The sequence below is a fragment of the Meriones unguiculatus genome, chromosome 4 (assembly GCF_030254825.1).
Source record: "Meriones unguiculatus strain TT.TT164.6M chromosome 4, Bangor_MerUng_6.1, whole genome shotgun sequence".
In the NCBI taxonomy this organism is placed as follows: Eukaryota; Metazoa; Chordata; class Mammalia; order Rodentia; family Muridae; genus Meriones; species Meriones unguiculatus.
In genome coordinates this window covers 90091849-90108802 of record NC_083352.1, presented here as the reverse complement: position 1 = coordinate 90108802, position 16954 = coordinate 90091849, and the positions used below count along the sequence as shown (strand labels likewise).

General features: G+C 43.9%; 1 protein-coding gene across 2 annotated transcripts in view; it reads left to right on the top strand.

The window, feature by feature from the left end:
• Window positions 1–16954, top strand: part of Naa25 (N-alpha-acetyltransferase 25, NatB auxiliary subunit) — a 50397-nt gene that overhangs the window by 20786 nt on the left and 12657 nt on the right. For both annotated transcript variants that reach the window (XM_021633170.2, XM_060382463.1), the window contains exons 10-19: window positions 1884–2053; window positions 2704–2816; window positions 4852–5059; window positions 5832–5921; window positions 7182–7362; window positions 8102–8201; window positions 11860–12011; window positions 12784–12909; window positions 15351–15594; window positions 16049–16172. In XM_021633170.2, the coding sequence (XP_021488845.1) occupies window positions 1884–2053; window positions 2704–2816; window positions 4852–5059; window positions 5832–5921; window positions 7182–7362; window positions 8102–8201; window positions 11860–12011; window positions 12784–12909; window positions 15351–15594; window positions 16049–16172 (1508 nt within the window). The remainder of the gene's footprint in view (window positions 1–1883; window positions 2054–2703; window positions 2817–4851; window positions 5060–5831; window positions 5922–7181; window positions 7363–8101; window positions 8202–11859; window positions 12012–12783; window positions 12910–15350; window positions 15595–16048; window positions 16173–16954) is intronic.

Below are 16954 nucleotides of genomic sequence, written 5' to 3'. Positions count from 1 at the left end.
ATGAGTAATTTACCAACAGGTATATGTATGCACTGTAGTGCTCTGGAAGACTAGAAAAGGGCATTGTATCTTTTGAAACAGGAGTTATTGATGAGTGAGCTGCTGTGTGGATGCTGGGAACCGAACCTCTGAAATAGCAGCCAGTGCTCATAACTGCTGAGCCATCTCTCTAGCCTGTATGTTGTATTTTAAAAGGTTTGGTTTGGGCAAGTTACAGTGACACTTTTGGGTTTCTTTACCTGTGTCCCCAGATGGTTGTTATCTTTGTTGAGTTACAGTGTCATTGCCCGTGCACTGAGAGTTGACCCCAGGGTCAAGCCTTTTCAGCACTGAACTGCATCCCCAGTACAAGGATTGCTGTTTTGCATTAGCCTGAGGAATGGGGTCACAGGCATGTGCCAGCATGTCTGGATTATGTTGGTACTTCTGAGTGTGATGGAGCAAAAGGACTTCATTGTGCATCAGTGTTTTATCTTTCCAGTCCTTTCAAATAACGCTTTGGGTTACTGTAATAATCACATGTACCCTGTATAACTTCTTTCTTTAGTCCCCATGTGGTGTCCCACGTAACCTATTAGTGTAAAATAAATCCCAGCAGCACCTCACCTCCCCACTTGTTCCTGTTGTTTGTTAATACAGCTATGTACCATGAGAGTGGGGCTTTTTGTTAGTGGCTCAAGAACATCTCAGAGATGTTTTTATAATCCATTAATGTTTCTGCTTTGGACGGTAATTGAATTATTACAGAATTTTTCTACCCCCCTTTCTAAATTAAAGATGTATTTGTTTATTTGTTTTATGTGTGAATGTTCTGTCTGCATGTACACCTGCATGTTAGGTGAGGGCACCAGTTTCCAGTATAGATGGTTGTGAGCCATTATGTGGTTGCTGGGAATTGAACATAGGACCTCTGGAAGAACAGACAGTGATCTTCACCTCTGAGCCATTTCTCTAGCCCCGTTCCCCTTTTTATATAAGTAATATTAAGCAAGTTTATGTTGAATCTTTAAGAATTAGTTTTTTTAAAAAAAACTTTATTTAGCCAGGTGTGGTGGTGCACACCCTGAATCCTAGCGCTCTGGAGGGTAATCCCAGCACTTGGGAGACAGAGGCAGGCAGATCTCTGTAAGTTCAAGTCCAGCCTGGTCTACAAAGTGAGTCTAGGATAGCCAAAGCTACACAGAGAAACCCTGTCTTGAAAAACTATAAAGGAAAAAACAAAACAAAACAAAAATTTTTATTCATCTATTTGTGTGTGTGCTTGTGTGCCACCACATGTGCATGTAGGTCAGAGGACACCTTGTAGGAGTCCCTTCTTCCTTCTGTTTGGTCCTGGGGTAGAGCTCAGGTGGTCAGGCTCACAGTGGTGATGCTTTAACCACTTTGCCACATCACTATCTTTAAAGATGTGGGAGTAGTTTGTTATTCTACAGTATCCAGGAATCAAAGCTAAGAGTAATTTTGTTGATTACTACCTGTTAGGTCAGGCTCATGGATTTCTCACACCTGCCTGGCCTCACTTGATGGAGGCTGCACCACTACCCGTGTCAGGGACTCTGCCCAGCACTTTGATTTCCTGCTAAGCTACACTGCTAGCTCTTGCCTTTTCTTTTTTTTCTTTGCAACAGGCTCTCTATGTAGCGCTGGCTGTCCTGGAAGTATGTGGACCAGTCTAGGTCAGCCTCTTCACCCTGGTACTGGGAGCTCTTGACCTTTTGAGGCAATTTCTTGACCTGCAGACTGTGTTGACCTTGTTGAGTTTCCAGCTGCTTCCTACAGGCAGGGGTTGTAGTTGTCACCACATTCAGCCACCGTTCTTTCATTGCTCCTATTGTTTCTTAAGATCAGTCTGAGGCAGTCACTTTGTCCTGTGTTTCCTCTAGTTCCTTAGAAGGGGAAGTACACTGCTCTGCAGAAGACGCTATGAAGTTTATAGAGGATCGGATAACGGAGACATCGCAAAGCTCTCGACACCTCAGGGGCCCACACCTAGCTAAGCTGGAGCTCATCAGGCGCCTGCGGAGTCAAGGTTGTAACGAAGAGTATAAGCTGGGTAAGAAATGGTTGGATAGTGGTGAAACCCAGAGAAGATGAGAGGTCTCCCAAATCTTGAATGCAGTATTCATTTTCAATGCACTTACTGACTGAAAATAGTTACCAAAGATGGTTTATTTACAAGACCCGTCTCCCGCCCATATTTGTCTTTGCTTTTTATATAAGTGTGTGTTTAGTTCATTGTGCACTTGATGATCCAGTTAAAGAGAAATTTCCAGTCTCAACCATTTTCAACACTTCTCAGAGTGTGTCAGTATTATCTTCCCTTTTGCTTTATCATGAATGGATCTTTTCACTCAGTAGCCCAAACTGGCCTGGAATTCACTTTTCCCAGTCTGAGCTACCATCCTTAGCTTTTTTTTTAGAAAGTGGGAAGGACAGCCTGAGCTCACAGTGTAATCAGGATAGCTTTAAACTGCCTTTATCTCCCAAGTGCTGGGATTGCAGGTGTGCCCACGATATGACTCTTATTTTTTTTCTTTTTTGATATAGGGAGTGCTAGAATTAAAGATGTGTACCACCATGCCTGGGTTTAAACAAAGTTAATTTAAATAAAACAGATCCTTTTAGATTAGGCATGTCTCTAATCTAATTAGGTATGTTCTAGAAATTGCCTCAGTCTATGGCTAATTTATTGTCTTCTTTAAGGTGACCCAGAAGAGTTAATGTTCCAGTATTTCAAGAAGTTCGGGGATAAGCCATGTTGCTTCACAGACCTGAAGGTGTTTGTTGACCTCTTGCCTGCTGCCCAGTGCACACAAGTATGTGTCCCTCAGAGTGCTGCTACTGGCTGAAGTGTCTGTTTGGACACTTCAGCAGGAGGTGGTATAGTAACTGTCCTGCAGCCACAGTGCTTAGCACTGTCACATCCTGTAAATCAGATTTCTCCATAACAAGAGGAACTTCATTTTTCTGAGACAGGATCACATACCCAGGGTCCTTCCTCTCCCTTCAAATGCTGAGATCAGGTGTGAGCCACTGTGTCCAGCTAACTTCTCATCTAGTGGCTGAGCATGCCTAAGTCAAGCTAGGCTGGTACTTTTGTGGCCTGTACCTCCTGCTGAGTCCTTACATGCTAGAGTGCCATACATAGGAGCACCCTAAACAGCAGCTCTCAACCTTCCTAACACTGCAGCCCTTTAATACAGTTGCTCATGTTGTTGTGACCCCAACCACACAGTTATTTTATTGCTTGATATCTGTATTTTGCTGCTGTATGAGATGTAGTGTAAAGGTCTGATATACAGGATGTATGATACGCAATCCCTGTGAAAGGATCATTCAACCCACAAAGGTGTCACAGCCACAGGTTGAGAATCACTGCCCTAGACTGTTTCATACTCAACGTGTTTAGCACGTGCTCCAGAGCCGTCCTTTGTTAGGCACTTGGAGTCCTCTGTCCACTGAAGCAGTGTGCCTGAGGTGGAATACAGCACCATGTAAAGTGAGAAGGCCATGGATAAAGCCAGCTGTTCCCATCTACTTTTTTACTAGTAACCATGTAGCAAAGCTTGTGAGGACTGGAAGCCTTGCTGTGCCAAAGCTGATGCCTTCTGTTCCCATTAGGAGTGAATGAAGTGGATTGAGAATAGTGGAATGCATGTCTTCCCTCCACCAGGACTCAGTACTTTGGCAGGCTTTATGTGGTACATGATATTAATCTCAGATACCTAACTCATAGGATCCAGTCATCTCAGTGGGGCTCTGAAAGACTACATTGCTTTAGTGGAACTGTTCTTGGGATAGACCTACGAACTATCGGGTAAAATGTAACATGCAGAAAAGAATCTGGGTTCTAGAAGCATTTGATGTTTACAAGAGAAAAAGATAGGTGAGTGGGTTAAGTTTGGTCTGGGAAAGATATATTTGGACAGCTGTCACATAGAAGAGGGAGGGGAGGAGGGAATAGAATTTTTGGTTCAGTGAGAAAAAGGTAATAGAGTCCTCCAAAAAGTACGGTGAGTTTTGTTTTGGAGGGAATCTAAGTAGAATCCAGGTGACCATGTGGACCAGATTACTTGATTACAGATTACTCGTGTGAGTAGGTCATGTTCTGAGCAATGGGGCAGAGGGTCTTGTCCAACAGTGCTGGCCTTCTTCCTGCTGGAAGCACTGGGTGGCAAGGCTGTTCTGAGGAGAAGGCTCTGTCTCCTGCCAAAGACTCTGATGAAGGCTGCATGAAGGCTTCTGAGCAGCTGTACTTGATGGGTTTGTTTGAGTACCAGGGAACCCCACACAACAAGGCTTGTTTCCTTAGAGGAGGTGCTGGCTCAAGAATGAAAGCTAGTCCAGGGAGTCTCATAGTCTTATTTTACTTTGTAATTTTGCTATAACTTTTTAAAAAAGTAAAAAAAAAAAAAAAAAAATTAGGTTTTTAAAGATAGATTCTTTGGGAGCTGGAGAGATAGCCCAGTGATTAAGAGCACCGGCTGCTCTTGTAGAAGCCCATGTTTGATTCCTAGCACCCACATGGCTTACAACTACCTGTAACTCCAGTCCCTGGGCATCTGGTGACCTCTTCTGGCTTCCACGAGCATTACCACTGGCATATGCAGGTACACACACACAATGAAATGTGGGGTAGAAAAAGGATCACTTATACTCCAGGCTGCATAGCAATGGATGACCTTGAACTTGCTCCACCTCCCCAGGCATGCAACACCACACCACACCTGGTAGAGGCTGAACAATAGCTGTTGGTGGTAGAGATGGCACAGTGCAGGGGTTCTTTTTATAGAGCATCTCAGGTGATATAACGTGCTTGCATTGTGTGGCCTTTGTTCATCCTCTCTGCAGTTCATTAACCAGCTTCTTGGAGTTGTTCCGTTGTCAACACCAACAGAGGATAAGCTTGCTCTGCCAGCTGACATCCGAGCCCTGCAGCAGCATCTGTGTGTTGTGCAGCTGACAAGGCTCCTTGGCTTGTACCATATCATGGATAAGAATCAGAAGCTGGAGGTGGTCAGAGAATTAATGTTAAGGTACCAGCATGGACTGGAATTTGGTGAGTAGCTGTTCAGATAGGTGAAGTCTTCCTTGCCCTGTATCCCAGTTCTGCTAAGACTGAGAAGTCAGGAATGTTGGATCACGTGCCCGGCTCTCTGAGTACTCAGAAGCTTTCTTAGTCCTATTGTTGTATGGTGTCTCTTATCAGCTGGGCTGTTCCATGGTTCTTAAATGTGTTCATGATATGTGAGGATTTTTGAACTTGGGAGATCTGTCCTTAGTCTTCATAAAGGCTGTGTGAAGCAGTGTGCTTTGTAAGGTAAATGTCCAGTGCAGAAGCAGGGATCCCTCTGACTAGATTTGCTGGACACCTGATGGAAATGCAAGCTGCTCAGTAAAGTTGTTGCAAAAGCACTGCTGTACATAAGAACTACTTGGCAGGGGAGGTTGGGCCGTGGTTCTTTCTTTAACATCAGACTTCTTCAGATCTTTCCCTTGTGGCTGGCATGTACACCTGGGAACGTTTCTGTTCTAGCTGAGTGTGACTTCTTTTAAGCCTTTGGTTTGTATCCATACATCCATCCATCCATCCTTTCTCCTGTACATTCTCTTCTTACCAGAGATGGAAGCCAGGGCCTCATGTATGCTGGGCAAGTACTTTATTTCCACTCTACATCCTCAGTTATTATGGCTTGAATCTGTCTTCAGTATGTTTTCTTTTTCCTCTTTCTCTGCCTGTTATTTTTCTTTCTTAAAAAGCAAATAAACAAAAGCCTCTTACAGTAGCACTTGATGAATAAGTATTAAGAACAGGTGTGATTTTCCCCTAGGGCGATCTTGTTTGAAGACAGAGTTGCAGTTCTCTGACTATTACTGCCTCCTCGCTGTCCATGTGCTCATTGATATCTGGAGAGAAGCAGGTAGGACATCTGTGTCAGCTCTTGGGCTTGCTGGTGTTGGAGGCTTCACACTGTACAAGCTCCACATTTACGACTTTCTTAGACCCAGCTCTTCCTGCTCTCTAATGAGCAGCTATCTGATTGTTTTGTTTTATTTTATTTATTTATGTACTTTCTTAATATAGGAGTGCTTTGTTTGCATAGTACACCTGAGTGCTAGAAGAGGCCATCAGTACCATTTTGGTCATGAGCCACCATGTGGGTGTTGGGAATTGAACCCACTTTCTTCTGGAAGAGCAGACAGTGCTCTTAACCACTGAGCCATCTCTCCAGCTTCATGGTTTCTCAATGTAGCTGCATAAAGAACAGTCGCCATGAAACAAAGCTAGAGTTCAAGTGGACCACACTGATTCAGAGGCAGATGGGCAGCCCCGCAGAACAGAAAAGCCCTTTATTTACCTTAAACAATTATAGTAAAAAATGTTTGTTTGGTTTGTTTGTTTTTATATTTTGATTTTTGAGACAAGGTCTTGCCTTGTATTCCTGGCAGCCTGAAACTCACTTTGTAGACCAGGCTGGCCTCAAACTCAGAGAAGTCCACCTGCCTCTGCATTCCGAGTGCTGAGATTAGAGAAGTGCGGTACCACATTGGCTTCTTTTAAAAAAAAAAGCATTTTGTGTGTTTATGTGTATATATATATCCATGTGGACACAAATGTGCCATGGCTCATGTGTAAAGGTCAGGGGACAACTTGGAGGAGGCAGTTCGCCTTCCATGTGGGATTGAACTTGGCTGCACTTTGTTCGGGAGCATTTATCTGCTGAGGCACCTCTCTAGTTCTAATAGGGTTTTTGTTGTTGTTGTTGTTGTTGTGTTTGTTTGTTTGTTTTTTAAGTATCATGTGTGGTATTACATATGAAATAAAAATGACGTTAGGATAATATCTTGTAGGTCTTGTAGGGAAAACTCTGCAGGGAAGGGCTAGCATTCTCCAGTTCTTAAAAGCCCTTCTCTTCCCCAAATCTGAGATTCTATGAGATTCCATGATTCCCTCCCAAGATCATGCAGCTTTTTTTTTCACACTGTATTTAAGCACTGATGTAACTACTGAGGGACTTTGTATTCAAGGAGATTTCCTGTTTTGATCCCAGGTCTGTATCTAAAAATAGTAAGCATCCTCTCATTGATAGCCTTGTCAGTTCAGGTGATGATGTCGGCAGGTTCGTTGTTAGGAAATCTGTTCTTAAAGATGAGTTGATAATGATGTGTTTTGATTCTAGGTGAGGAGACTGCCGTGTGGCAGGCCCTGACTCTGCTGGAAGAAGGCTTAACACACAGCCCATCCAATGCTCAGTTCAAATTGCTGCTTGTTCGAATCTACTGCATGATGGGTGCATTTGAGCCAGTGGTGGATCTTTACTCCAGCCTTGATGCCAAGCATATCCAGCACGACACCATTGGGTTGGTAGTATATACTCTGAATACTGAGCAGGCAGCTGCACCAGGCCTTGGGAACTCACTTGTGTAGACAGTGGCAGTGCAGGGCTCCAGGCACTAGTCAGGGCATGAAGATCTGCATCTCTGAGCTAGAGTTTGAAGCTTCAGAACAGTCACATGGTTCCCCAGAGACAGCACCAGCTGTTGGACAAGGCGCAGTTGCACCCTTTTGTTGGGTGTATATTTAGGACTTTATTTTGGAGTCTACTCCCTTGCTCTTGCCTCTGATCCAAGGCTTCACTTTGAGTTTGAGTTTGTGCTATGCTATGCAATTACTTAAGGGCATTTCTTTCTTTCTTTTTTTCTTTTCTTTTTTTTTTTTTTTTTTTTTTTGAGACAGGGTTTCTTTGTGTAGCCCTGGCTGTCTTGTATTAGCTTTGTAGCCCAGGTGGACCTCAAACTCACAGAGATTTACCTGCGTCTGTCAAGTGCTGGAATTACAGACATGCGTCCCTGTGCCCAGCAAGGGAATTTTTTTTTTCTATGTGCATTTAGGACGAGAACATTGTGTTCTCTGACCAGTTCTATGTTCCAGTTATTATTAAGGTATAAAAAAGGAACTCTTTGTTTTCTTTTAGTTTGATCCCATGAACAAGAAGAGTGTTTCTTTTCTTCCCTGCTCTCTTTTTACCATAGTAACTTGGCAACTAGTATTTGACAGTAGAGTGAGGTAGCTAACGTTTTCTCTTTCCTTCCTACCTAGCTATCTTCTGACCCGATATGCCGCATCCCTGGGTCAATATGCTGCTGCCTCCCAGTCCTGTAACTTCGCACTCAGGTTTTTCCACTCCAACCAGAAAGATGTAAGTGAAACCCACTGGTACTGTGGCTTGCTGCTGACTGCCTGGTTCAGAGTATACCCCCTAGGGTCATGGCATACATGTCATCTGGCACCTTGCTGTGTTGCTGGCACGAGCCCTGAGGCTGAGTTTAATCATCCAAGGCCACTAGGTAGAGATATTTGCATTTGTTCAGTGTGCATGTCTATACTTAAACCCTTGGAAATTTATATTTCCAACTGGGTATTAATAGACTAAGACATCTTATGGCTCTTAGCTCTGTGTCTCACATGCTATTCAGAGACTTCCCAAGATTGGAAGCAAGGGGCTCCGAGTTCGTGCCAACAGCCTCCTCCACTGCATTGAAGGGGCAGTAAATTAGAGCTGCCCTAGGTGAGGTTGAGGGTGGGGTCCACATGTAGCCTTCACTGCTGTTCACTTGGCCCCACTTGGTTAAAGAAGTTCCTTTAGGGAATCCAGCTTGTCTCAGTTGATGGTCTTGCAAAACTGTCCGGGAGCTAGTGTATATAGAAGGCCTGACTTCAGATTGGCCAGTGCTTGCTTCTGTTCTTCTTATGTGTGGCTAAACCTCACTTCTTGGAGTTTGGCCATGCCAGGCTCTCATTATCCTTGGTCTGTCAGCATCATCAAGCTTGATGAGGAAGTTGCCATCTGGAATTCATCTTGGCAAATACCCTTGAGGCCTGTGTTTTAAAGTCATACCTGTTTTCCACCTGCTTCTTGAGAGGTTTGTTAGAGAATAGAGAGGCAGGTGAGAAGGGCTTCTGAACACTGTGTCCGTGTGGGAAGGCAGCTCTGATCTCAGAGAAGGCTGGCCCCTTTGCCTGCGCCATCTGTCCACTTGTCCTGTAGGGATTGGCTTCTGGCGATCTCACTTTCGAGAGAGAAGAGGTATTTGCATTTGAGCTTGTTTCAAAGATGCTGGCTTGGCTGGTGTTCAGATGCTAGGCTAAACTTCCAGTGTAAATAGCAGCTGAATGATAAATCTATAATTACATAGTACATTCGGGAATCTGTGATCAGATTACTAACTCAAAAGAACTGTTCTTCAAATCTCATTTTAGCTCTTTTCTGTCTTTATAAGGAAGATATTTCATTTACTGAAGACTTTTAAAATTTGAGACAGGGTTTTGCAATATAGGTGTGACTGGTCCCAAGTCCTTTATCTTCCTGCCTGGTCTCAGAGGGGTCAGAGTTTTAGTAGTAGTTGATTGTGGCAGGAATCACTAATGTAGCTAAATGTACACGATGTTGAGTCTGATAAATTAGCATTTTATTAATGGAAGAATAACAATCCCTTCTTTGAGTTTATTCCTGGACTATTATAACCATTCTAAGGTAGCCCATCAGTAAGGACCCAAGGCAGTGATGCCTGCGTCTCTAGTAAGGAAGTGGTGGAGCCCTGTGTCTGTTGGAGCCGCTCTCTGCAAACCCCAGTGACTGTGTTCTGCACCTTTCATTCTTAGGTCGTTTTGGGGAGTCTTCAAATGTTTTTTTGCTTGGGTGATTAATGTATTTCACTTCCTAATTAGTTCTTTAATAAAGTACTTCTTAAATAGGAAATCTGCTGTTGATAGGTGGGCTTTATGCTGTGGTGTTGAAAGTTATCTTTGGATAACTGTCTGTCTGTGGTCATCATATCTGGGAATCAGTGTTAGGTTTCCACATTGCCAAAAGATAGTTGTGAAAGCTCACTTTTGGACAGAGACTTGGCACAGTGGTTAAGAACTTTCTGGGCTTGCATAGGGCCTGAATGTATGATAGGCAAATCACAACCATTTGTAACTCCAGGTTCAGGGGATCCACCCAAACACATTGCATAAATAAAAATAATAAAATATTGAAGTCTCTATTTTTGGTATTCAGAAAGGTCATCATTTAAGGTCTGATACCTACGTGCTTTGCTAATTTGCACAGCGACCAGGGTTCATTTCAGGGATCCTTCTGGTGTCTAACTTGCCTCATTGGTGCACAAATGAAAGGGGGTAGGCATGGACGCATGCTCTGGTCAGCAGTCTTTAGAGTACCTGTGGCTTCTGGTTTGGCTGCGTTCCACAAAGAGCCAGGCTTCAGCAGTGATGTTCTAGGCCTCCTCCTCCTGCTTCTTGGGCCTTTGGCTAGCTCTGCAGAGCCCCTTTACTGTGGAATTTAAGGAGGACTATTGCAGGCAGATGCACAGAAAATTGCAGACACTCCTGGATTGTTAAAGACTGTACTTATTCCTTGGTTGCCCCTTGTTTCTCTCACATAAAAGCTGTTGTCTGCTTTCTCAAGTGAAGTTCCATGGACCACTCAGACACTTAGCTCCCACTTGAGGGAAGGCTGGGCCTCATGTTGGAATTGCAGTCTGCCTAGAACCACCCAAGTCATACTTCCATCCTGGCTAGTTAGAGTGTTTTCAGACTCTAAGTTCCCATTATAAGGGTGAGCAGCAGTCAACCCTGCTGTGTCTTCTAAGTTGAGGACTATAGGAGAGAAGTGTGTGATAAGTGTGGGCCTCTTGATGGGGCATGCCAGTGTCCTCAGTCAAGCTGGCAGGTAGTCCTAAACCTGCAGGATCACACGTAATCTTTTTAATTTTCTTGTGTCCGTCCGTCTTTAATCTCTCCAGATACTGCAGGCAAACAGCTGGCCGAGGTGTCCCCTGGGGGTTTAAAAGCCGCATCGAATGCAGTTGACTTAGCGCCCGTGGCGCAACCCCACGGCCTGAAATGAACCCTGCGAGGCTGTGTATCAGAGGGTATGTTGTTGACTATTGGCCTATTTTCCTACTGGGCAAATTACTTAGGCATAGAGGAAATGGGGGCAGAGCAAGCAAACTAAGGCTAGGCAAAAGACTGGCTTTTCTAGAAGTGTCTTTGGGGTAGACATCAGCATTAAGCGAAACACTTCCCTTGGCCCAAAGGGGTGATCTGTCTTGTGAACCTGGTGGTCTGTGAGGCATTCTTCCCTGATATTTACTTCTGGTGCGCCAGGACTTCATGTAGAATTTTCCATCTTGCCTCTGCTCCGCAGCATTCCATCTGGTTATTTTAATCTGTAACTAAAATACACGCTTCACTTAGTTGTCGAGGACAACTTCTAGCAATTCGTGTGCTCAGGAAACTTGGTTCTTGATGGCTTCCTCAGAAGTGAAATTATGACATTCCTGATGGTGGGTCTCGTGTTTGGTGTCTTCTGTCCTGCTGTAAAGCTCATCTGCCTTGTGTCTGGTACTGAGTTCAAAGAGAAGCAGTCAAGGAGCAATCTCTTTCTGAAGGAGAGTGGTTTCATTTTGGGTGGGGTAGGATTATATGATTATGGCATCTTCAGAATCTTTGTACAGAGCACAGTTTGTCTTAAAAGCAGAAAGATACATTGTAAGATCCCTTTTAGAATGACACTTGCCATATTCTTGGCTGATGTGGTAGAAGATCCTATTGTCCTGAAAGACATGATGGCTGAGACAGGCCTGGCTGTATGGTAGAGGAGACATTTGCTGAAGATGCAGGAGGGAAGAAAAGTAACGTTCTTTATGTCTGGGACCTCGCTGTGTAGCCCAGACCTTCAGAGTCTGGACCAAAGCCTTGGTTCTAGTTTAAATGTTTAGTTGCCTGGCAAGCTTTGCTTCTATTGCCTGACCAGGGAGTATTTATACCACGGTGATGTCTTTCCTTCTCAGACCTCAGAATACATTATTCAAGCTTACAAATACGGTGCATTTGAGAAGATCCCAGAGTTTATCGCTTTTAGGAACAGGCTGAATAATTCTCTGCACTTTGCACAAGTGCGCACTGAACGGATGCTGTTAGACCTTCTACTTGAAGCAAACATGTAAGTACCCAATGAGAGACCAGGAGGAACAGAGGCCCAGATCAGATGTTCATGGTTGTCAGTAGCAGAGTTAAGGGAAGAGTGGAAGATAGGAAGAGAAGGAGGGAGACACAGAACCTTGACCCTGTCATGGAGAATGCTGAAGGGCTATAGCTGTGTCTCAGAACCAGTAGAAAAGCAGCCTGCCCTGGGCACCACCCCTCCTCCATGTTCTTTGGAGGCCCCTCCCTGGACAGGTTTCAGGAGCAGGTGCTTTTCCAATTGAATTCTCTAGAACTCCAAGAGGTGTTTGCTTGTTGTGTACTGAGCTACCGTAACTTGTCTTTGTTTTGTTTGACCTAGATGAGACCATGATTTTTAAAGCAAGTCTCTATTCTGTTTCCAGTAAAAGAGAGTCCTGTCTGATGTTTTCATATCTTTATTGTTTATAGAAATAAAACTTCAGGGCTGGGGAGATGGCTCAGTAGGTAAAATGCTTGTTGTGTGAATGTGATGACCAGAGTTATGATCCCTAGTACCCATGTAAAGAGTCAGGCATGACAGTGCATGCCTGTAATCCTTGGCAGGAGGATCCCTAGGGCTCACTGGCCATCAGGTGAGGTCCTGGTTCAGTGAGATACCTGTCTCAGAAATCAAAGTAGATGGAGATAGAGGAGAGCACTTGATGTAGAACTCTGGCATCCCTGGGCTTACATATTCATGCAGTCTTTCGTGTACAGCACACACGCACATGCACACAATATAAAGCCTAAGCAAACCTTTTATATTACAGATCAACTAGCTTGGCAGAAAGTATCAAATCAATGAATCTGAGGCCAGAGGAAGATGACGTTCCTTGGGAAGATTTGCGGGACAACAGAGACTTGGATGTTTTCTTCAGCTGGGATCCAAAAGACAGGTAAGAGAAACTTAATTCCAAAGAGTCAGGGTGAATCTAAAACTTTTCTGGTTTTTTTTTTCTTCTTCTTCTTCTTTTGAGACAGGGTGTCTCTGTGTAGCCTTGGTTGTCCTGGACAACCTGAGATGACTGCTCAGCATGTCTCTGCACGTGCCCTGTATAAAGGCCAAGCTTCGTGTGCTTTTCAGTGTTGAGAAAAATTGTTGGCAATTCCAGAGCAGTGGGTTGAGAGCTGGGCTCCCTTTGTGACATTGATCTAAATACTTAACCTCTCTCAGTCTAGTTTATCTGCTGGATAACCAATACCTTGTCTTAAAACCTTTCTCAGAGCCTGGCATGCTGGTACACACTGTTAATCCCAGCACTTGAGAGGTTAGAGGCACATGGATCAGCAATTCAAGGTCCTTCCCAGCTACACAGCACAGCACGTTCAAGCCCTGTACAAGCCTTCATGTATGCTACACGTTCAAGCCTTCATGTATGCTACATGAAGCCCTGTATCAATGTGATAATAAATCTCCCTTCCCATGGTTCTTTTAGAAGCAGCTGCTTAGCCACTAGAAGAGCTACCTCCACCCTTCTTAATCCCACATACTCAAGTGTAGTCCTTCAGATTGCTGGCCCTTAGTGTAATTTTAAAAGGGTAAACTGCTGGGCAGTGGTGGCGCACACCTTTAACCTTTATGCCTTTAAAACTCTGGAGGCAGAGGCAGGGGAATCTTTGAGAGCTCGTTCTAGAGCAGCCAAAGAACCCTGTTGGGAAAAACAAACAAAGAAGCCATAGTCAATGCTTTCAATTCCACAAACACTTGATGGGTGAAGTGCCTACCACATTGGGCCCTGGATTGGAGCTGGGCATAAAGATGAGCAAGGCAGCTCAAAGGATGACAGTCCAAAAAAGACATAGTATAGAGGGTGTTGGAGGTACAGTGAAAACACTGTCTTCTCTAATAAAAAAGTGGAAATTAAGAGGAATTTTAAAGAAGTATGAGGAGTCATGCCCATAAAAGTTCTGAACAGACTGAGTGGTATTTACCAGACTTTACTAAGGTACAGAGCCTGATGTGTGGCACTCTGCTGGAATCCAGTTCTTGGGATGCAGAGGTGAAGGGTCAGGAGTTCAGGGTCATCTTTGATATATAGCAAGTTTGGGCCAGCTTGGGCTATATGAGACCCTATCTCAAAAACAAAAACAAAAAACAAAAAAAAAAAAAGGAAGGAAGGAAGGAAAGAAGGAAGGCATTCTCAGTTCTTCATTTGTATGAACATTCTCTGTAACTCAGTTTTTATTGTGCCTACACTATTCATGGCTTAGAATAAGACATCAGTTGTTAGTATTTTTAAGAGGCTGTAACTACAGCAAGACTTGTTTCTAGCACAAGGATGAATGACTGGTCAGCAAGGATGTGTGGGAATATGGTTACTGTCTTGTATTTAGGTGACATGTAAAACTTATAGCCCTTCTGTAGGGAATTTAAAATGCAGCATACAGTTTACTTTAGCATATCATGTACCAGGAAGCTAGTGCACACATATGCTGAATGGAGAGATTGCTGTAGTGAGGCAGGTGGTAAACAGATGCTTGGCCTGAGCCATACCTTTCTGCTTAGGGCAGCTGGATGCTTAGTGAAGCTCAGTGAAACAGCTGGTTTCATTGGCATACTCTATTCAGCATATACCAAGGTCTCAGGCTTCCTGCAGAAAAGATGTTCACCATATACTGATGGTGTGTTCTCACAGCCACAGGAGCTGCTCTTATTTAAGTAATTCTTGGAGTTCAAGCTGCCAGGCATCAACTGAATGCTAGCCTTGCAAATAGGTCCTTCTATTATATGCATTATCACTAAATAAATGTGGGTCAAAAGTAGTATAAGTCAGCCGGGTGCCATCCATGCCTTTAACCCAGCACAAAGGAAGACAGGGGCAGCTGGATCTATAGAGTGAAAACCTATCTCAAAGAAACATGGTACAAGTTCTCAAGATTTTGCCTATATATTTCTATATGTGTATTTTTTGGTGCTACTTGGAGTTCATCCCTGGGCCTTGCAAATGGTTAAGGTGTCCTGTGGCGGCTAGCTAAAACCCTGTGCAGCCATACATTTGTATACTTGTGTGTGGGAAAGACTGAAAGGGTCTTTGTGAGCTTGTGGACTCCTGAGTGTTTGGGTAGCTGGGCACTTTTTACCTACCCTGTTTGTCTGGCATTTGAGCTTTTTTGTAGCCTGTTTTAATCCTCAGAGCAAATACCCCTCATGGGGAAATAGCCTTCAGGTAAAGCTGCCATGCCAAGCTTGCTGTAGTAAGGCAGGTGCTAATCATATGCTTGGCCTGAGCCTTACATGAAGGGAAACTGTACCAAAGTGCCTTGACAAGATGCATACTCAGGAATTTGAAGGCAACAGGCTGAGTAAAATGGACGGTTGGGAATGTTTCTGTTTAAGGAATGTTTCTGAAGAGCATAAGAAACTCTCCTTGGAGGAGGAGACCATGTGGTTAAGAATTCGCTCCTTAACGTTGAGGCTGATCAGTGGACTTCCAAGTCTTACCCACCCTGTGGAGCCAAAGAACTCAGAGAAGACGTCAGAGAACGGTGTGTCCTCCCGGATTGACATCCTTCGTTTGCTCCTCCAACAGCTAGAAGTGGCCGTTGAGACAGGGAAGCGGTTTATTGAAAAGGAAATTCAGGTATTGATAAGTATTTGCTGTTGGAAGCTAAATAATTATACTGGTGGCTTTTGGCATAACACATTTTTGTCCCAGTTTGTGGCATTTTGAGAAAGGGGGATTGATAGTTCTAGGCTGTGTCAGGGTTTTGCTATGTTGAGCAAAATGTTATAAATTTTTATTTATAAAAATTTCTGACTGCATGTTTGCTTGTACTCCAGAAAAGGGCACCAGATCTCACTATAGATGGTTGTGAGCCACCGTGTAGTTGCTGGGAATTGAACTCAGGACCTTTGGAAGAGCAGACAGTGTTCTTAACCTCTGAGTCATCTCTCCAGTCTTCCCCTCCCACCCCCCTAGTTACTAGTTTTCTGATGGGTGGATTTTTATTAAGTTTTATCCAATAGTTACAAGTCCTATTTGCATAATTTGTGTGAATTAAGGATATGGTTTTTCTTTCTTTCTTTTTTTCTAGTACCCCTTCCTCGGGCCTATTCCTACCAGGATGGGCAGGTTCTTCAGTTCTGGCTGCTGTCAGTGCCAGGTCCGCTCCTTTCATCTTGTCAATGATATGTATGAGCTTGACAGCAATGGCTTAGGTAAGTGTACATGGGCATGTGTTTACAAGACCTTTATCATTAAAAGTTTAATAAGTGTGATAAATAATGAAATCCTAAACTTACAGAAATCAAAAATATTCACTGGCTGAGCCCCATACCCAGACATCCTGCAAAGCTGAATGATAGATCTGCAGTGCTCAGGACACAGCTGGAAGGTGTGATAGAGAGCCTGAGACAGTCCTGGGCCAGAGGAGCAGTCACTGTCCCCTCCTCCTCCTCTGTTTTTCAGTAGTGGATTTGAATGTTTTAGGAGGAGAAAGCCTTTGCCGTCACTTGCTTTTGGTATTGACTTTACTGTTCCTGCTTTTTAGACTCTTTGTTTTTTTGAAACATGATTTCTCTTTGAGTTCCTGGCTCAGTTTGTAGAACAGACTATCCTCAAACTCACAGAGATTCACTTGCCTCTGCCTCCTGAGTGCTGGGATTAAAGGCATGTGCCAGTCAGGTGTGGTGGCACATGCCTATAATCCCAGCACTGGTGGAGGCAGAGGCAGGCAAATAATCTGTTAATTCAAGGCTAGCCTGGTCTATAAAGCTAGTCTGGGACAGCCAATGCTACACAGAGAAACTTTTTCTCAAAATAAATAAATAAATAAAATAAAAAGACATTTCGCCAGATCGTGGTGGCGTATGCCTTTAATCCCAGCATTCAGGAGGCAGAGGCAGGCAGATCTCTGTGAATTCAAGGCCTGCATGGTTTACAGAGTGAGTCCAGGGCATCCAGGACTGTTACGTAGAGAAAGTCTCGAAAAAACAAAAAA